At 40.6% G+C, this 21761-nt stretch overlaps 1 protein-coding gene across 5 annotated transcripts in view; it reads left to right on the forward strand.

Annotated features, from left to right (window-relative positions):
- GOLM1 (golgi membrane protein 1) overlaps window positions 1-21761 on the forward strand; it is a 271355-nt gene that overhangs the window by 64673 nt on the left and 184921 nt on the right. For 3 of the 5 annotated variants that reach the window (XM_069229402.1, XM_069229418.1, XM_069229410.1), the window contains one exon: window positions 20337-20516. The exons of the other annotated variants lie outside the window; for them this stretch is intronic. In XM_069229402.1, the coding sequence (XP_069085503.1) occupies window positions 20337-20516 (180 nt within the window). The remainder of the gene's footprint in view (window positions 1-20336; window positions 20517-21761) is intronic. 5 annotated transcript variants of the gene reach the window in all.

Genomic DNA, 21761 nt, shown 5'->3' on the forward strand with positions numbered 1-21761 from the left:
GCAGCTAGGAGACGAAAACTTTAGCATACGCCGATGATGTGGCAGTTGTTACTACAGACGCTGACTCAACCCTGTGGTTAACAGAGAAAGAAGCTGCTAAATATGGAGAGATCTCAGGATACTTGTTTAACAGTAGTAAAATGCATCTTATAGTGAACCACCGAATCAACACTCAGGATGCCTGGGTGGTTAAGCAGGGAGTGTACCTGATGATCCAAATTAGTGCTAATGTGGATCAGGTGGTCAGGTTGAATCTGGCCCTGATAGTTGACAAGGCAAAACAAGAGTTCGGGAGATGGAACAATTTACAGCTGTCTATTATGGATTGCTGTAATCTGGTCAATATGATATTTTTGCCGAAGGTTTTGTATGTCTTCGTGCCATTCCAGCAGGATTTTAGAGCTTGTGGTTTAAAATGATGGATGATATGATCTCCAGATTCATATGGTCCTATGGCAAAACTAGGAGAGCAATTAAATATCTATCTTTGCCCAAAAAATGGGGTGGTGGGGCACTTTAAAATGAAATAGTCTTATCAGTTGGCAGCTGCCCTCCAATATATGAGACCCCTTATCTATAACACCTACGATGAGTTTGGGTTTAATGAGCATGCACATGGTATCTATCAGCTGTTAATTGGATCAGAGGCTAACGGTTGCTTCTTCAGGGTAATAGAACCTAGCCACTACAAAAAGGTCTGATGGAAAGTACTGGGGGCAGCTTTCAAGATCTGGACAACTAGGCGTTAAAAAAAAAAAAAAAAAAAAAAAAAAACCGGTTTAGGTAGACTTAACTGGTACAACCCATTGTGTATAAATTCATTGTTGCCAGATATTTTTCATCAAACTTGTTCGGCAGGATGGCTGAGGCAGAGTTTGTCAAAACTTGGTGACTTTTATCACGGATCAAGTCTGGCGTCATTTGAGGAACTTCGGGAGAGATTCGATTTGAATCGTAGAGGTTTTTTAGATAGCTGCACATTTGTGACTTTTTATATAGGAAAACTGGTAGGGCTGCCGAGTTTTCAAGGAATTTGCTTTTGGATCTATTCCTGGGTCCTGAGAAGTGTTCGGTCACTCAAATATATCGGATCCTTAGCGCTAATATTCCAGATGACCTTGAGAAGCTCAATGGTAAGTAGCAGAAAAGATTGGATACTGGAGATCTGTTTTTATGAATCCCTAGAACTTAGCAGCACCGTATTGTGCTCCTCTGGACTAAAGGCACAGCACTATAGAACAATATTTAACTTGTATTTTACCCTCGCAAGGATTGTCAAGTGGGTTGGTACAGAGGGGATATGCTGTCTGCGTTGTCAAGTCGATCTGATACATATATTTGCTACTTGTTCAAAGTTTGACCTGCTTAAATTAGAGGTTTACATATTTCTGGGCAATATTTTAAATATTGCTTTGGTCTTGACTCCTACCCTCACCATAATAGGTGCCACTGAGGAGGGAGCTTTACTAATTATCACTATGACGGTGTTACATATTTGTGATGCTGCAGCTTGGCTCAATCCTGAGCTCCCCAACTTTTCATCAATGGCAAGGACGCTTCTCAGTATTTAATTTGGAGATTGCACTTTGAGAGCAAGGGAAAGAAGGCCTGGTGGAAGGCGAAAAGGATTTTGGGACCGTTCTTAGGATGGGTGCACCTTCACACTGGACACTTTTCGTCCGTTCAGTCACCCCTACTCACTCCTTTAAGAAGGGGGTTTCTGTTAGATTATAGGATGGTGGACTGCCATCCTAAGCACTCTCATGCACATTTAGCACTTTCATTACTACATGCTCATTAAGCTCTGAAGCTGTGGAAACCAACCGGGGCAGCATTGATACTGTATTCCTATGTGATATTGGAGGTATGTGGTTAGTGATTGAAATTAGGATGTCGGCAAGCCAGTTTGTAATCCGTAATAACCTGGCTAGAGGAATACAAGAATTATGGGACATGAGGAATCCTGCAACCCCAGTTCATCAAGCATTAATCATAATGCTTACCCTAGGGACAGGTAAATGAGCAAAACATTAGGGTCTACACAACATTAGTGAGCCTCATAAAGGATTTGTTGAAAGGTTTGAGAAGCTAGTGGGTTAAAGACCTAGAATGTGTTTGTTTTGTTACTATGTTACAGGTTCTGTGCCCACTCAGGGTCCTCTAATTCTCAACTCAAGCTCTTCCTGTTCAGCGTAGTGCATATAACATATTTGACCCCTGAATGAGCGTGCAAGATGTACTGACTACCATCAGCCATATGCCACCAATGTGACGATGAAGAAAGCAGATTTCTTTTTTTGCACATGCCCTGGACTTGCCAGGTCATGTGAGGATACAGAGACCGTCGCCATACTACTGAAGTATCTGAAAAGAATCACTTCAGTGCAGTCAATTTATAGTTAAAACCTGAAAGCAGCATGTAGATTTGGCACTGTTGTTGGCTAAAGGAGGAGCCACCATGAGTTCGAAATAGCCCACTGCCCCAGACACTTGAAAGTGTTTGGGAAGAAGTAATTAAATGGGCCAGAGAGGAAAGCACTATACTCCATGTAAGTAGGAAGAGAGGGCTGTGGACTAAAGAAAATACTTGAGCATGGACACGCTACAAGTGAAATTTGCAACCCAGGGGAACATAGAAACATTTAAGAGCGAATCCTAATGGGATTATGAACTCCGAAGGGAGAAGAAATGGGTGAAGGCAAAACAACCGAGAAAGTAATACTCTTTTATGGTAGAAAATATGAAATCAAGATTACTGGTAACCTCCAAGATACTCAGATATGTGCAAAATAATTCTTATTCATCATAGAAAAGAACTAGCCCCAAATAGAGTATTCGTGGAATGCATGCCTGCACCTTTTGCTAGTTTAAGATTTGTGTTTATTGGTTGAGAACATAGGATTACTTGTCAAGGCGCAAAAAAGTATAGAGTGGACAAGCGACAAGAAGAGAGTATTTATGAAAAAGGTGATAGACTCCTAAACAATCTGCTAGAAATTATGAATAAAGTATGTGAGCGAATGTATGAGTGTAACATTATGTATAACGATGGAAAACTAAAATTTTTGGAAAAAAAGATAAGACTCTAAATCTCCTAAATAACTATATTAAAATTGTTATTGACTTAATTTTCAAACACTACAAGATGGTGGTTAATGGATATTATACTGACGTAGCATATGTATCTGCAACAGGTTCCTCCTTTCAGAGTGCATAGTAGATAGGTTATTGGGTTTACCTAATTAGGTAGGTGTTGGGTGAACTGCTACAAACATGGTGGTCGAACTTCTCTGCATACAAGCAAGAAATGTGAGAATAGATGGAGGAATAGACACAGCTGTGTTTACCTTCTGTTTTAAGAGTAACCAGTATCATAACGTTTGGCATGTGGCCAAGTGAAGTTTAAAAGTCACTATCGAGCGTCACTGTTAAGCAACCAGGGTACAGAAGATTATACTAAATTGGGTGGTGATTACTGCTGTATGTTTAAGACTCATGATCAAGGTAAGAAGTGGAAGAACAATTAAAATTGGCAACCTAAGCAGAAGCTATGCAACCTTTTTAAAGACCCAGACTTCACCTACTTCTTTTAGGTTTATGGTGATCAAATATTGATTAGAGAGTTACACCTCAGTCCCCTCTAAGGCTACCAAGGATTCCCGAAGCTGAATACGTCCCAGCTGGACAAGCCATGGTCGGGTCAGGCCCAAACTGTACTGGCACCCTCGAATGCAAGGTTGAGATGATAAGGGTTGGGGTAGTCACTGGTTCTTAAAAGAATGAATCGTCCATCCTTCTACTGGTATCCTGCCCTCACACCTGTATGCAAGCCTAGTATATTATTTTTAAGCAGAAACAGACCTTTGCTTTTTATTGTTTATACACAGTCATCCTGCCCTTCTAAAGATCACCGCCAGGCAATTTCCGCTTCAATTATTAGCAATGCATGGCATTTCAAGGTGAAAGAGAAACTTTGCGGTAAAAGATGACCTAATCTGTTCCCAATTATTTGATTAGAACTCCAGCATGGCTCTGATTTAATGAAGGAGCTCATTTTCGAATGTTGTTCCATCTGTTCTCTAGTCTGTAAGTCATGCAAGAGACTGCATTTAAATGTATTTCCCCAAATAAACTTTAATTTCTGCGTATCCCTCTTTGCCAGAACTAGTAGATCATCTACAGCCTAATATACTTTGTGACACTTTTAGCCAAAAGAGAGAATCCTTCTCCTTATCAGAAAATGGCATTATAAGTGAAGAAGAAATAAAAAATTTTCTAAAATTGCTTTCAAATGCTCAAGTGTGCGTGTAGGACATACAAAAAGATAAAGTATATAAGTTGGGACATGTCAGTGATGTGCTCTACAATGCTGAGTTAACGTTTCAACTAATACAATACATTACATCACACACCGTATTTCGATCAGTACACGTTCAGCAGGTGGTGACATCATTTATAATATCATACACATTGTTTATTTAGCTCCAAATGGCACACTGTGCAAGTCTTCTCATTTATCTCTGCACGTAAGTTTCTAGGCCATCACTCCTGTATACAGCTTTGGACAGTGTTGTAAGGAATGTGCTCAATTTAAAGGTCTCCCATTTCCAGTGCTGGAACTGTGGTTGCTACAGGACCAGCCTCCTCAATCAAATAAACCATTTATTCGTTCACCCAGAACCTCTTAACTTTGATCAGAGACTTGCAAGACCTGCCAGTCTCGCATTGTGAAATAATGGGGACTTGCGGAACTACAGAGAGAATGTTATAAGTAACATTGTAGGAGAATAGCATGGCAGATAAAAATGGTTGCACCCTAGGTTGCCAAGGGAACAAACAAAGTGACAGAGAGAGAGGAAGAGAAATAAAAGTGAGACAGGAGGAGATGATCATGAAGAGAGAAGGCAAGAGAGTGAATGGAAAGACGTAGAATGAATAGTAAGGAAAGCAAAATCACGAATAACAAGGCAGAAAGATGAGTAGTGAAATAGGCAAGAGAAATAGGGAAAACATTCAAAAAAATGTTTTGAAGTGAAAAGGAAAGGTGAAAAGAAATAGGTGCTATATAGAATTAAGGGAAAGGAAAATAAGCAAACGAACAATTGATGGGGAATTAAGAGCATGAGAGCAAAGTAAGAAATTGGGAGCAAGGAAGATCAGGAGAAGTGAAGATGAAAGGAATGAAACAAAGAAAGGAAAACAGGATAGGGAATAAAAAGATATGAGAAAGATGCAAGAAAATTATGAGGTGAGAAGGGAAATGGAGGAAGTGAATGGAGAAATAAAAATAAAGCAAAAAAGGAGAATCTGGAGAGAAGGAAGGGAGACAAACAAAATGGACAAAAAACAAAGCCTGTACTAGGATTCTGAGAAATGATGGAACGACAGACTAGAAGGAAACATGAATATGGAAAGAAGAAAAATAACAAAAATGGAGGTGAATGACAGCCTTCTAGAGAATGCAGAAGGGAAGCAAAAAATAAGAAGAATGGAAAAGTACGTGCACAAGAGTGGGAGAAAAATATAGTACAGAAGAAAGCAACAAAGATACAATCGAAAAAAACATGTACAAGAGGGAAAGATATATAGAGAGGACTAAAATACAGTGTGATAGAATAGAAAAGTCCTTTTCTATTCTATCCCACTGTATTTTAGAGCAAAACAAATGGAAAAGAATGGATTGAGTCATAGTGAGTCGAGAGATGGGGTTCAGAAAGGAAGGAGACTGTTGGTGATAGAGGAAGGACTTTAGAAAGAGAGAGGACTAGAGAGGGAAGCATAGAAGGAGGAAGAAGAGAGGTGGAGTACAAACAATAGTTTGGGGTGATGTGAAATGAGATTAGTTGAAGATTCAAACACGAGAATCTGGGAGAATGGCTGAGAGAAACTGGGAAATGCATATTATCAAAAGAGGTGGAGATGCCATTTTAGGGTTTACAATTCACTTGATGTGTAAGTGTGTTGTATTAAAAAAAAATCATAATAGCACATAGGTGGCACGTGGGTGTTGGGAAATGTTTCTAGTATGCAATTAATTTTAATGCTTACTCTGTTTCGAAGCCCATGAGTTTGTCTTTCTGGTAGGATAAAAAAAGGCTCCATGACTGGTGCCCAGTTGGGGAATTTCAATTTTGTATTTATTAAAGGTGCCACATCCCAAGTGGTTCTTCACTTACACACCGCATAGGATGGCCGTTTTCTGAATACTTTGAGTATCCTTTGCATTATTCTGGTCACATGAGGCATAGCAGTGGTCATCCATGGCGTCTGATGTTCTGATAAGGATTTGGAATTTTGATGGGGACACCTGGGATGGAATTGTGATGAATTGGCATCTGCCACTGAATATGTCCCTGTAGGCAGTAGTAAATGTGAGAGTGCCTGGTGGCAACTGTACGCTGGTATTTGGGGAACGATTTCGTGAATATAATGCAAAAGTTGATTAAAAATGCATACTTTGTTTGAGAAAGTTTTTCATTTACTCAGAATAAAAAAACTGGCATTTGGAAACAAAATGTGTCTTCTCAGGAACGGTCAAGCTGATGTTTTAAGGCAAACTTAATGAATCCCTTCAACTGGTTTAAAGTTGAAATTTAAATGATAATTTATGCTGAGTTGTAAACACACATTAATAATGTTCTTTCCTTGATGCCGGATGTCACGGCTATTATTTCGGGACTCCTTTGGAGTCCTTTCATCCTCTATATTGTTAAACTTAGTATGGCATTGTCGGCAACACTGGTGCCCGAGGCAGGGCCTCGAGGATTGTTCTGCTGCCTGAAACCGTCTGATTTTTATAACATGTGGAGCAGTTTACGTCTGTGGGATCTATCTGATCCTAGCCACTCACTTTACTAAGCATCGGCTCATTTCAGTTTTTCAACCCTGCTTCCAGGTAGATTCTGCGTTATAGTTCATGAGTGAGATTTCAGAGGGAGAGAGCGTAGTTGGAAAAGTGCAATATGCAGGAAGTAGAAGTTAGAAAACATGGTTTGCACATACTGACTAATGACAGACCATGTCAAGTTATCTTGTTGTTTAGATTGTTATTAAAACCTGTGGCAAATTTATTTGTAACATTTCCAGTAAAATGCACCCCAGCTTGTATTGTGCACGTATTGATATTTATACAGTGTGAACCCAGCTGTGAAGCAACAGAGCGTTGTATATTATTACATCAGGGGGGTCGGGAGACAATCGTGTACAAAAGGTGGGGATTACACCAACACACTTTACACAGTTAGGCACAGGGAGATTAAGTGATGTGTCCAGAATCGCAATGTGTGCGAAGACCAGGATTTGAAACTGGGCTCCCAGATTCCAAAGACTGCAGCTGAAACCACTAGGCACATCTCTTCTTTAGCTGTATCTTTTTTTTCCCCAATTTGGGGTGGTGTTTGGGAAGGGAGTTGCAGAGTGGTACGTCCCTCATCCCTAGGTTAAGAGGAAGACCAGTCACAGCAGGAGTTGTAAAACCTGTGCCAGAGAAGTATTGATTTTGTATTTTATTTAATGAATGTCCCTCCAAAACTGCCTGAATATCATAGCTTGTTCCTGCCAGAGTGGAATACATTGATCTCCATCTCTCACTCTCTCCTCTTAGTTGCTTTGAGTGAGATTGTTTTCTCTAAATAGCTGAACTGCACTAGATTACTTTGTATTGGCACAGCAGTGACTTTCACTGAGCTTGACCAAAAAAATACTGTGCTTGCCACCCTAACGCATTTAGTGAAATTTAAATCGGGCATTACAAATACACCATACACCATACACCATAATACACTAGATACCAATGCGGGCCAGACTGGGTTTTCAACCTATGGCCTGAAACTTCGAAGTGAGTGAAATATTCTTTTGCAGATCACTATAAAATGCGTCGGTCTACTGCACTGTTCACTGATTTAGCATACTGTTTCCTCTGAGTTTGGCATTTCACTTTTTTCAAGTTTGTGGCTGTGTTTCACAAGAATCAAGACTAAATACTACAGGGGAATGTTGAAGGTTAAGTAGAAACGAGTAGGCATTTGGTGTCTTACTAGGAGTCTCCACTCCATAAGATACCACAGTGCTAGATGTAATTACCTGCCATGTTCCTATATGTGAAATGCTGTCTGATCCGGAATTACTTTGCCATTTGAGATCTTAATGTGATGTTTATTCAGATTGACTGGGCCTCTCGGTTTCCGACCAATCAGTGCATCTGTGCATCAGAAGGAGCACATTGTGGACAGTCGTCGTCTATACTGGCAAACAGTACAGTGCTCTTTTGAGTGATGATGGCTCACTGAATTTTTCTTTGTGAGACCAATGTAACAGCAGGGATTTCAATTAGAAGTGGGTTGTAGTAAAGGCATGGTTGGGAGAGACCGATACAAATCGTCACAGTGTTTGAGGAACGATTGTTTCTGTATCAAAATTATAGAAACTGCACTGCTCTCTTAAATTCAGTATTTAGAGAAGCGTTTCACCTTTGTTTCTAGAACTTAGAGAAGGAGACTGGGGAGGGGTTTAATTACGCTCCGTGGACACAGGGCCCTTCTAGCACAAGACCAGTAGCAGTAATCAACCCAATACTGAGCAAATAAACTTTGCCTTCCCAATCCCAAACTCTCTCTAACCTACTTTGTCACCAATGGTCTAGTCTGAGATGGCTTAGAAAAGACTGGTCACTAGGAGTTTCAAGTGATCTAACAGAGAAGTAAATGGTCCAACTCCAGAAAGCTAGATTGAAAGGGGAAGCTGCACAGAGATAAGGAAGGTGCAAAGTGCATGAGTGGGAACAGGACCTGCCCAAGTCGCTATTTTGTCAGGCACAGTAGTCAATTTGGCAGTGCCTTTTCAACTGTTTGCTGCCCCAAATCCTCAGACGTACTCTACCCACTTATTTCCTGTAGAATTTTAGAGAGTTTTCACATCCAAAGGTTTTGTAAGAGAAAAGGCATGTCGAATTGTAGGGCCTTATACTACCACTGCACAACCGAGCGAGCAAAGAACAAGCCAGAGAGAGCATCTTTGCCCCATGTTGTGAGGCAAACAGAAGTATAACAAGGCTACCTCTGGAACAAGAAGTATGTACTCCAGTGGTAAAGTTCCACTTGTGATATTAAGACATTTCGATTTTTCATTTACTCACTTTATGTCTAGTAATTATTCCTTTTATACAGTTTTACAGCTCTATATCCCCTGTTTCAAATGATAGAAGGCTATCATGTAAACAGTTGCATACTAAATTGACTTCTCAGAGCTGTCACTCCTGCATCAGCATATGTTTACAACCCGAGGGTTATTACCTTATACAATTATTGAGCTACATTTTATAATAATATCTTTAGTTACTTATCGATCTTGACAAAAGAACGAGCAAGAGCATCACATATTTTCAAATTGTTTGAATATGTTGTCCAAAAAGCTGTTTGATATGTCTGTGTCCTAGGTGCCATACATTGAGTAACTCTTCTTAAAACTCCAGGATCTCCCTACGGCAACTCATTATACATAAATAAGGATAGCTGTTCAAAGCAGGGAGGGTGGATGTCTGACACAAATGCAAGCAGTGCAAAGTAATGTCGTTCAGACAATAGGACGATTTCTCAAAAGGGGATAGTTGATCTTGCCATGTATTTTATCTTTATTTATTTGAGTTTTTATGTGAAGCAGACCACAGTCCTGTGGTGCCGGAACGTTTTACAAGATACACAGCGATACAAATTAATACAAATATTAACATATTACAATTATTCAAGAAATTAATCCGTCCGAGATAGATCAGAAACCTCATAGTATATAAACAGAATGCAGAAAAACAATAATAAAATTTATACATAGTATACACATTTTAATACATGTTGGAAATTCAGATTCACGAATAGAGTTCCAAAATCTGATAATTGCCGTATATCAAGGAAGAAAATGTACTGTGTTTAAGGATCATGTGGTCTCCAAGACTTAATCAAAAGAGCGGCGCTGTATGGTAAGGTTCATAGCCGCAAATGTCTGAAAAGAAGACATTGAAGATACTTTTAAAAGTTGAACAGAAGGGATTATTTTGTAAGCAGAGCATTTCAATGCCAGAACCTAGCTGTGCTTCTTAGAAACAACTTGTTTAAACGTCTGTCTTTTGATGTTGAGGGCAAGAAGAAGAGCTTCAGAACTGTGTGGAGAACATTTGCCTCCCGAGATTGCCAGTTTCTGAGCCATGTAGGTTCAGGAGGCAAAATGCAGGATTTGGTATACAAATTGGTGTGCACTATATATGTTCCAGACTCCAAAAGGGAGCTGTTCAAGTGTAGGAAGAACTGAATGTTTTCATAGCCTTTATTTCCTGATGCCAACCTTGTGCTGCTAGTAGCATGTTATGAATGAATTGCCATAACCAAGTCTGGATAACACTAAGAAAGTAGCTACTGCTTTGAAGTCAGATGCAGGGATACATGATTTTATTCCCAAATGGAGTATTAGTTGGCATTGGATGTTTCTGCACAAGCTGTTGAATTGGGTGTTAATTAAATTGTCAAGATCAAACCCAAAGATTTGTGATCAGTGTGTAACGATTGGCTTGAAAATCCAGTATATTAAGTGAGCCAAGTCATGATTGGGTAGTGGTAAGATTTTGTGTATGATGGATAGAGTTAACAAATTGTTTTGGATGGATTAACTTTGAAATTGTGATGGAGCATCATACCTGAATTCCCTCATGATATTGAATTAGCTGGGAGGTATCTTTAGGAAAAGAGAATTTCGAATGAATAGATTAATCTGCATACAAATCATTTGGAATATTGAAGTGCTGACTAGAGTACTAATGTTCAGTGTAAAGGTTAAAGACAGTCTTAGTAGGGCAATAGTTGACCCTTTGCAGAAACCCCTTGCAGGAGAGTAACTAGTTCAAAATATTGCAGTGCTGCATGTGCATTCATAAAATGTTTTCAGCATGGATTTTAGGCAAATATCTTTCAATGTATGTCAGATTGCTGTGCAATGTACAGTATGTCTGTGCATTTCTAAGGTCTCCTTATTGACGTGTTATTAAATTTGTATTGGAGTACTCTATTAGACCTGACCTGTTTTATGCAATTATTGAAAGCTGCTGCTTTTCCCATCTCTCGGGTCTGGTGTAATTTGAACGATCATCATCCTGCACGCATGATGCTCTGAATCATCTCTGAAGCAACATCAATTGTCTGTTTTATTCGCAATGCACATAGTTATGCATAATTCTCTTGATTTCCAAAGCCAGAGTTGTGTTTCATAAGAACCCCAGAAGAGGAAAATGTAATGTAGTTCATGCATAATTATGTTTGGTAATTTTAGTTTGAAGCTAAACCTGTCTAAATCCAGTCAAAAGCAGAGTATAAACAAACATCCTGCACCATGTCTATAAGAAATTAGATTATTATTAGAGAAGGGTGACTACCCACATCAAAGGATAATCACCGTCCTTGTCAGGGTGCGCCCTCAAAGTCACTAAATTAACCCAAGCTCTACCCTGGTAGCTGAGGCGCAGAGCAGACAGGCTTAATTTAAGGTAATTTTAAAGTATTTTTGCAGTGCCAAACCAAAGTAGAAAAATAGAGTAAAAATTAGTAAGCAAAATGACAAAAAACCTCTAATGGGAACAGTGATATTAATTTTTAGAAGCAGTGCCAAGAAGCGTAACATGACCATGGTAGTCAATGGTTGTGGAAGACCCGGACCTAGGTGCAAATTGACGCTGACGCAGGGGAACGTGGGTCGGCTACACCAACCAGGTTAGCCTTGGTCAAATCTTGTACTTTCTGACTTTAGTCCTCTTTAGCCTTCAGCAACTTAAAGCAAAGAAAAGGTAACTTTATAAAAGCTAATTTTCTTTCAGATTTATTAAAATGTAACTATACCATTTAATTGGATTTTACATAACTATTACAATAATTTAATTATTTTTATGGTTAGTCCCATTCTTGAGATACAGTATTTAAATCTATACTCTGGTTTTCTACATAGCGCACCTAGGCCTGCTACAGCGTAAAATAGCCTTTTTTGGGTGTTAGCCACTGTAAGGACATTTTAACATTGAATTTCTGCACGTCCTACTTTTAAATACCATTGTACTTTGCTTTGTGGACTACAGTGCCTACATAGGGATGACTTATTCATATTCAAAAAGGAGATTTTGACCTGTTAAGAGGGCTTATTTTTACAGGTCAAATTGTAGGGTTTACAGTTGGGCTACAATGGAAGGCCTGAAGCCATGTTTATACTGTCCCTGTTGTGGATGTCACAAAAGGTGCTGCAGTCTACCAGTGACATTTAACTTTAATTATGCACTATATATTTGGCAGTTGTAGGTAAATTTACATATACCAATTAGGAATATGCCAATTTAACCGTGCTTGAAGGGACAGCAAAGGCACCTTACCATTGGTTTGCAGTGTAAAAATGCACAGTTCTGACACTAGCAACAATATACAGTCCAGCAAAAGGCAAAACATGTAGAGTGACTATGCAGAAAATGAGAATTTTCCACAAAGCCCATGTTAGAAATCCTGCCTCTGTATCTGGATGCAGCCATTATTTGATCCTTTGACCATAAACATACATAAATGACTATAGTTTCTGGTGACCCAGACCTTCTTGAAGTCTGCATGCCATACTTTTGCTTCAGCTGCTGGTACAGCGTGTAGGGAGCATGGAATGGAAAAATATGTTAGGAATGACGATCAGATTGTATCTGGTGTTTGCAGTAAATTGATTTTTAGGTTGAGCATAGCAGCGCACAAGCTCTGCTTTTCCGACATCTTGGTATCTATGTGGGCTTTTAACCACGCCCACCTCACGCCCATCACTTTCACTTGTTCATGGGCTTGCCTTTCAAAAATCATTTATCACCGGCAAATATTTTTGTTTGTCCCTCCTTGGGCGGTTTTGTTACCGTCTTGGAGACTGACCCTTTTATATGGATAATTGCACTTTCGCCAATACGTTTGACTGCCAGCAAACTTGTTTTTCCTTTTGTGTGTCTCCTTCGCGCTCATGCCCATGACGGCTGTGGTGCTTTGAATCAGCTCGCTTATGTCAGCTGTCTTATTTTTTTTCATTTTCAATGTATGTGGCAAGAAAAGTCCAGTTAGGAATTTTCAGCGCTATTAGCTCTAACTCGAGCAAATGCGAGACCCATTACATTGCAAATGTGTGTTAGTGTTTAGGAAGACCTACTTTAGTTTTACCCTGCTGGCCTGGCTGGTGCTTGTTTTTGTTTTCTATTGACCTCTATTTAAAAGGCTAAGGCATTCTGTTGGTCTGCATGTATGTTTGGTAGTGACTGTTGTTGAAATTGAGGGTTTTGGCTGTAGAATTGTCTGGGAGATAGACTTGGTGATCAGTGAGGTGAAGCAGGGTTATGAAGAGTATTGTAGTGTTGCTTGCTTTTGTGTATGTTCAAGGTAGGTGTATGGGTTAGGGGTGGTTGTGGAGCAGGCGGGTAATGTTTTATGGCTCTGAATTCAGCAATGGATGATAGACATGTGAGTGTTGTGTGTTTGTGAGCTGAGTGATTTCTTTATTTGTTGCATGTAGAGTGATGTAGAGATGGGTGTAAATGTGTTATGTATGTTAGCATTCAGAAAAGAGTGGATGCATGTAGGTGTGTTGGGACAGTTGGGTGTTTTTTGAGTGTGTGAGATTTTGTTCAGACAAAGTTTGTATGTGAATTTGTTTTTGTCGTGTAGGACTGTCTGGTATTTTGGTACTGACTCGAGGTGTTGGATTTGAGCGTGAAGGACTGGTTTGCTGTGCATGTTGAGGAGAAGGGGCTGGTATTGGTTGTGAGTAGAATCTCTGTATAATGTGAGATTTGGTAAGGGAGGGGTTTTGAGAGAGAATTATAGGCTGTGTATGGGGATGATTTTGCCTCATTGCTGGAGGGGAGTGGTGAAAGAGTGTCATAGGTCTTGTGTGAGCTAAAGAATTGTTTTGTATTAAAGCAATATAAGACATGGTTGAAGAAAAGGTTCATAGAAGTGGCAAGGAGGGTAGATGAATAAAACTGAGGTTAGCAGCAGTAAACTTTGGTTTATGGCAGGCAGAATTCCACAATCACCAACTTTTCTACAGTTAACATTTTGTCTCTGAAAATGCTGCTAAATAGCTCTAACAATGGACTTTGAATATAGTCTAAAGTATGGGTACGTGTAAACTTTTTGTCAGGGGCCAATAAGTATAGTCTGTGGCATGCTCTAACATATCATGCACCAAGAATTAAAGTCAAAGAATAAAATATTGACATAAAACGGAAAAAGATACCCAATTAGTGCCTGAATTGCAAACTGTGAAACCACAAAACCTTGGCTTAATCCTGACTCCTCCACTTGACCAAATTATGTGATACTAAACAATTGTTTTATTTCACTTAGACTCCTTTTTAGGTCAAGTGTTTGCGTACGACCTCTTGTATACTTTTAATTATACTTCTTCTGTGGGCTTCCAGTTATTTCATTTATTAGTTTCAGTGTCATTTGAAAATCCTTGCTTGCTAGTGGTGACTCATGCCTCTCTGTCCTGCCTTCTTCTGTGTAGGAGTGGGGACCAACTACTGTATAATTAATGCTTTGTCCTTTTTATCTGGTCGGCAGTGTTCATTTTTGTTACTTTGTTTCCTGCCCAGGGAAGCTTCCCTTTTCATTTGCAGAACATTCTTCCTCTGAGCTTATCTGTAAACAAGGCTATAAATCTGGATGCTATATTCATCCTATTTGGTCTTTGTGGGCTCTCTGCACCCTCTCTCGGCTGCCTGGCTTGGCTCCCACCCTTCCGTGGCTTGGATTTTCTTTACCAAAGGTGCCTGCCTGTGTCCTGAGAGCCAGGGCGGAGAGGATCTCTTGTAATTGCTTATAGCCTAGGCATCCAGCTCTGCAAGGGCTCCAGTACCCACTTCTGGTCCGTACTGAGATCCCACTGCCAGCTCCATCAGTGCACTGCAGTTCACACACTCCAAGCCCTCAGCTGTGCCAAGGCCAGGAATACCACACACACTGTCTGTCAGAGCACCTTAGTTCTTGCAGTCAGTACACTCTGCTGCTCAAGTTCTGGGACCTTGGGCGCAGCTCCATCAGTGCACCACAGTTCACACACTCTAAGCCCTCAGCTTTGCCAGGAACCCCACACGCTGTCTGCCAGAGCACCTCAGTTCTGGCAGTCAGTACACACTGCTGCTCCAGTACTGGGACCTCGGACGCAGCTCCATCAGTGCACCGCAGGTCACACACTCCAAGCCCTCAGCCATGCCAGTGCCAGGAACCCTACACACGCTGTTCGCCAGAGTACCTCAGTCCTTACAGTCAGTACACACTGCTGTTCCAGTACTGGGACCTCAGGCACAGCTCCATCAGTGCACCTCATTTCTACCCTGGCGCGGTCACTTCATTTGCTATACTGGGACCCCGCTCATTTACAGTTCGATTACAGCAGCTCCATTCTAATATTCAGTCCCACTGCCAAGCCAAAACTGGACCCAAAAGAGCAAAACACAGCTCAGCCAGTGCACCTCAGGTCTAAAATTCAACACCACTGTTGATGGGAACCTCCACAGCTCCCCCAGAATACATCAATTCTAACATTCAGCACACATTTCTTCTCAGTACTAAGGCTCACACACACACCCTTCAGGACTCTTCCCTTTTGTGGCTCAGAGGCAATGCCATGACATACTGGACCCCACTTGCAGCTTTACCGGGGCACCTCCAAGCCAACACTTGGCAAAACTAGAACGCCAATATTAGGCTCCACACATAGCTTCATTAACATACCTCACTTCTGACCTTGTGTGCTTGTTACTATTCCAGTACTGCAGCCCACATACTGTCAGTGCACTTCAACCCTAACCTACAGCTCCCCATTATTCCAATACCAGGAATTACATGGCGCTCTGTTTCTCATTTCTGACCCACTACCTTTCTGTTATTCCATCACTGGGCCAGGACACAGCTCTGTCTAATCCCCCACTCCTGATCCGAAGCAGCCCAATATTGCTGTACTGGGGTTCACACACAACGTTGCTAATGCACCTCCTGCTGTCCTGCAGTGCCCCTGCTGTTCCACACCGACTTCTGTTTGAGGACGTGGGGGAGCCAATTAAATCTATTCTTAGCTGCCATCTGTATTTGGGAGGGTCTGTTTCACCTGTCTCACTCCGTTATTTCCTTTACTCTGTTTACGCTCAGTGTTTTCTTTCTCCCCCACTTTTTTCTTTCCAGCTCTTAAAATCCATACGTCAACAGTTTCACTCTCTTTCAACTGTTTATTTCTACTCCGCTCCCTTTTTTGTATTTCCCGGTTTCTCTTGCTTTTTTTAAACTTGCAAAAAACGTATTTCTTTCCTTGTTTTGTTCCCCTTTTTTACATCAGATGTTCATTCTTTCACTACTTTTTTCTCTTCCCTTCATTCTTTGTCTATTTGTGATCTTTCCTTTGACTCAGTAGACGTTTTATCACTTGTTTTTTTTTTTTTTTTTTTTTTTTTTAAAGATCTTTCTCCCTTTTTTTTCCTTTGGTGTTTTTCTTAACTTTATCTGTCAAGTCAACTTTTGCTCTAAATCCCTCTTTTTCCTGTCTGTATGTGGAAGCCACAAGTTACTTGTGAAGTGTCAGTGGTTTTCCCATTCTGTGTCTGTGGGAAATGTCAGTATATACATGCCCTGGGTTTTTCACTGCTTGTTTCTCTCATCATCTCTTTTTTTTCTCTAATGTTCATTTTGCTCTTTCTTTTCAAACTTCTTTCATTCTATATTCTTCTTTATCTTTCGTCTGCTAGTTTCCGTCCCTTTTTTCTTTTGCCTCATATGTTTGCTCTATTTCTTTTGTTAGTTGTGTTTTCATTTTCTCGTTCTTTCTTTTCCTTCTTTCTTTTATTTTTTGTGCGACCCCCTTCTATTTCTTCCTTTTGTCTGTCGTATTCTTTTCGCTTCTGTTTTCTGCCCCATCCGCTTTCTCTCCTGAGGCCTAGTTATCAATGGAGCAGCAGGTGCAGTGGCGCCGGGGCCCTGAGACCTACCGACCTCACTCAACTCTAATTACTGCTGTATTTTCCTAGTGGAATTGCAGTCAATCATTTTCCTTTCTTAATCCGGGGCCCATGACACTGTTACTATGCCACTTGTCTTCTCCATCTTTACTCCTGGCTCCCTCTTTCCTTTCACCCTCGAATCCGTCCCAAATGATTTTTGTTTTGAGCAATGCACTTTAATGCCAAAAGTTTATTTATAAGGTTTATATAATAATTGTATATGTTTTAAGATAGAGGAAAAAGGTAAATGGAAGTGCTTTAATTAAATGCTGGGCCACTGAAATTATATGGCAGGGAAAACTGAAATTATGAGGCAGGGTTGACCAAGTTATGTGGCAAGAAAAGTCCAGTTATAAATTTACAATTCTAATCGATCTAACTCTAGAAATGCAAGACCCATTGCATTACAGAAACTTGTTGGGTTCATAGATGCGCTGTCTTGTTTGCTAAAGACCTCTTGGGAATATTCAGAAAACTGACCTAGGATTGTACTCTGCCCATTGCTTACCATTGGCTTTGTGATCTGTAATTCACATTTTCTGGCTTTGTTTGGTGGCTTTATTTGCTTTAGGCTGTCCAGCTTGAGTTTGTCCCTCCTGTTGTCCAAACCTTGTCTTTTTTTTTCCTTGGCACACAACAAAAATGAACTGTGCTGATTTTTCAGACTATATCAGAATTAGTACAAATGAAGCACATTTTCTTTGTAAATCTGAAGTGTGGTGTAAACAAATATTTGAATACGATAAAAATACATCAGGACACTAGGTGATGACATTTGCACTCCCTATTGTTTGTGTACAGTAAAAAACGTATTTCAGTGCAAATGTAATGGTCATTACAATTGAAATGTGTCTCTGTAATGGTAGTGCTCTACCACACCATTTATACTCCACACTACACCACTCCATTCAACTCTGGCTCTGCCACCCCATTCTGTGACACTCTACGACATGCCACTACACTCTGCGTGCCTCAACCCTTCAATTCTGTCACACACACCACAGCACTCGACTCCACGTACCTCCGTTCTATGCCACTCTGACACAACACACCACTCCACTCTTATGCCCCTCAACTCCACACTACTTTCCCCACTCCAATCTATCCCACTCCTCACCAGTCTAACTCACCCCACTCTGCTACAATCTACCCCAGTCTACTCCACTCTTATCTACCCCACTCAGCTCCACCCAATCTACTCCACTCCAGCCTACCCCCTCTACTCCTATCAACCTCCCACCAGTTTACCCCCCCACCCCATTTCACTTGGCTACAGTTCACCCTAATCTACTCCACTCTACCCCCACACCACCCCAGTCTATCCCACTCCACCCAAATCTACCCCACTCGACTTGACTCCAATCTACCTCACTCCAATTTACCCCACTCCACTCAAATCCACTCCACCCCAATCTATCCCACTCCAATCTTCCCCACTCCAGCCCACCCCAGTCTACCTCACTCCAACCAATCTACCATGCTCATCTACCCAACTCCCCTGCTACAATCTACCACACTTCATGTTCCGCAACCCCACTACATTCTACCCTACTGCCCCCCCCTTTGCTTTACACCAATCTACCCCACTCCACTCTACCCTCAATCTACCCTATTCCACTTTACCCCTGTCTGCCCCACTCCAATCTAACCCATACTAACTCACCCCACTAACTTTTAGCCAGGCTGAACAGCAGCCACACTGGTTCAAAATCTGGCTAAAATACAATTCCGTAGGCGAGACCTAATTTCTTTGCCAATGCTTGTCTTCATTACCACATACAAGAGCACTTTGAAATACATGAGGTCAGGAGATGTGCTTTACAAAGCCTTTCCTTGTGTTTGAATTAATAAACGATATTGTTATTCCATTTATAATAACCTAGGCCACACAGAGTACACCTGACAAATGACTTGCCTCTTGGTTCACTAAGGGTATTATTGTCAAGACTGAGTTGCATGAATGTTTCCAAGCCAATGCTTAACTATTATCACTTCCAATAAATGCCTCTCAATACAGTGATTTGGCCTAATGTGCTAAGGTGAAACGCTTCAGCATGCTAATGAAATACAGTTTTTGAATGTTGAAGAGTTTCTTCTATTTTTACATGATTAGTGTGAAATGTCTTAAATAATGAAGATGTTCCTAAAGGTAAATTGTGCAGGGCATTTCTGCTTCTTTACTTTTACTTTAGTGAAGGTGTAAATAAATGCTTGAGCATTTAACAGCTTTCTGAATGTGCGTGGTCTGTCAAGTTAACAGCAGCCTAATGCTGCTGTTCAACAGAGGGATGCATATTAAAGGCAGGGGCCGTATTCGCCCCCTGCTCCCACCCCCATACTTAGAGTAGCCCTTGTCTAAGGCGTACACAGTTGTGGGCTGATAAACACAACTGAGGTAGTCGGTAGGCACTTGTGAGTGGAAAAAGCAAGGTGATGGGTAGGTGACAAAGAGGGAAGCAGAGGCGGTTAAAAGAGAAAGCACAGCAACGTTGGGGGCAGAGGCAGTGAATGGAGTATTTGAGTGTGAGGAGGTAGTTTGACATTACACAGAGGAAGAGAGCAGAGGGAGAGAGAGAGGGGGAGAGTGTGAGAGAGTGGAGACTAAACACATGCAAACGGAGGCTGTTAAAAGGCGAAAGAAAGGGGTGTTTTCCAGAACTTAGCAAATACAAAAACAGGTTTTCTTTGTGCAAGAGACCATAAAGCTAGTAGGATCATTGGGATTTAAATAACGTATTTCTTTTTTTTACAAAGGTATGAATTATATTGATTGAAGCTACTTTGCATTTTGACAATGAGATGTGTTAGATCAGAATCGCAGTTTCGGTCTTTTTACTGAAATTAACCAAATCATTCTTCTCTAATATATAACGAATTATGCAGAAGCAACTTTTCTGGGAGTGAATTTCACCACTAGGAGCCCCAGAAAAGAGATCGTGAAACCTGCTGTCGCACTGCTTCTTAATGCGTCTTTGTGGTGTAAAATCTCCACATATTGCGCCAATTTTCATAAATCCCACATGGCTGTAAGCTTGATACAAGTTTACTTGTTGCATGTAAAGGCTTGCAGCGCATGAGACATCATTTTGAATGATTTGCATGTGCATGTCAACGAATTCCAGAGTCTAAATTTCCACTTGGTGTGTAATCCGTTGCCAGATATCTATTCTGTATACACTGATCTGAAATCGCTGCAGTATCAGAACCTCTTGCCTCGCTAGGTTTGCTGTACATTTTGTGTGAGCCCTGCGTTAGTCGGGCATTATTCCCTGCTGGAACTTGTTCACTACCCTTATTTCAGAGCCGGGTCATGGAGCTGGAGGGACGAATGAGACGGGCGGCTGCCGAACGAGGTGCAGTTGAAATTAAAAAGAACGAATTTGAGGATAAACTGGCAAAACAGAAGGGGCAGATTGAAGAAATTCACAATCTCCATATGACGCAGCTCGAGTCCTTCAACGCGAGGTGCACAAATGAAAAGGTAAGTGACTCCTTTAGTCTAATCATGTAGCTCTTGTGCGTGCTCTGTGTCATCCGGTCTTCCTGGTAACAGAATACAAGCGGGAACATCAATAAAAGGTGCCCTCTAGCAATCATTCTAGTGTTACCTTTATAAGCACGGACTTTAAAAACTACTGCATGAAATACAGTCACATTGCTTGGTCTGAATTGCCATGTCTTACCATGAACACATTCACAAATAGCAGGCTTCTTCAGTAGTGTTAATAATCTTTCATTCAATGTTCACCATCAGACTTCTTAGCAAAACGTAGCACTGTATAAGACAGCAGTTAATATCACAAGTTAATATTTTCAGTAAGATTGCCACTTTGATAAAGTGTAATGCAAAAATAATATTAAGCTTCGCAGAAAGTATAAATGAGCTTATATGATACAGGAAGGTTGATACAACACTAAATGTAGATATCAAGTCATCACAAGGCATAATGTTGTAATACAATCAATAAAATCAGCAACCACATGCCTAGCCAGATAGTGTTTCACAAATATTAATTGGCTAGACACTACCTTTTGTCTAAAGCGAGCAGTTTCCTCTATTAAGTGACCAAAGAATGTCAGCTGCCCACATGGGTTTCCAACAATATGATTCCACAGCTTATAGCTCAGAAAAAATATGAAAAAAGCAGGAGTGGATGAAATTAGCATTCGTATAGAAGCAGCTAATTTGGGGTGGGGAGTATAGTGGGTATAACAAAATCTATGAACTCGAAATAGAGTGACCCATTATACTATCAACTAGGCAGGGTGTACCAGGCACAAAAATATGACAACCTAAAGTAAACAGACTACAGCTCAACAGGAGCCCAGATCAGAAATTGCATTGGCTTCAGATACCTATCCAGCAGGAACATATGTAGAATTATTGACAACAAACATTTGGAGTAGGTATTTTAGAAGAAACTTCAAGACACTACCTAGTGGTAACATTCCCTCCAGATACAAGGACAACATAGAGGCGGTGTAAGTCAACAAGTGACAACAGTGGTGACCACAAGATAATGTAAGAGAGTAGCACATGGACCAAGAAACCAGAAAGAACTAATTCTCAATCTTTTAAACTCTAACCTTTCTCAAACTTAAACGAAAATTCTCATTAAAGGGCTATCTTTCAGTCCAACAGCCTACTCAGATGTAGTCCAAACAAAAATTGATACCTTCAAATTTGTACGAATATTGGAATTAAATGCCTTTTTCCATAACGGTC

Source organism: Pleurodeles waltl, chromosome 1_1 (assembly GCF_031143425.1).
Source record: "Pleurodeles waltl isolate 20211129_DDA chromosome 1_1, aPleWal1.hap1.20221129, whole genome shotgun sequence".
Lineage (NCBI taxonomy): Eukaryota > Metazoa > Chordata > Amphibia > Caudata > Salamandridae > Pleurodeles > Pleurodeles waltl.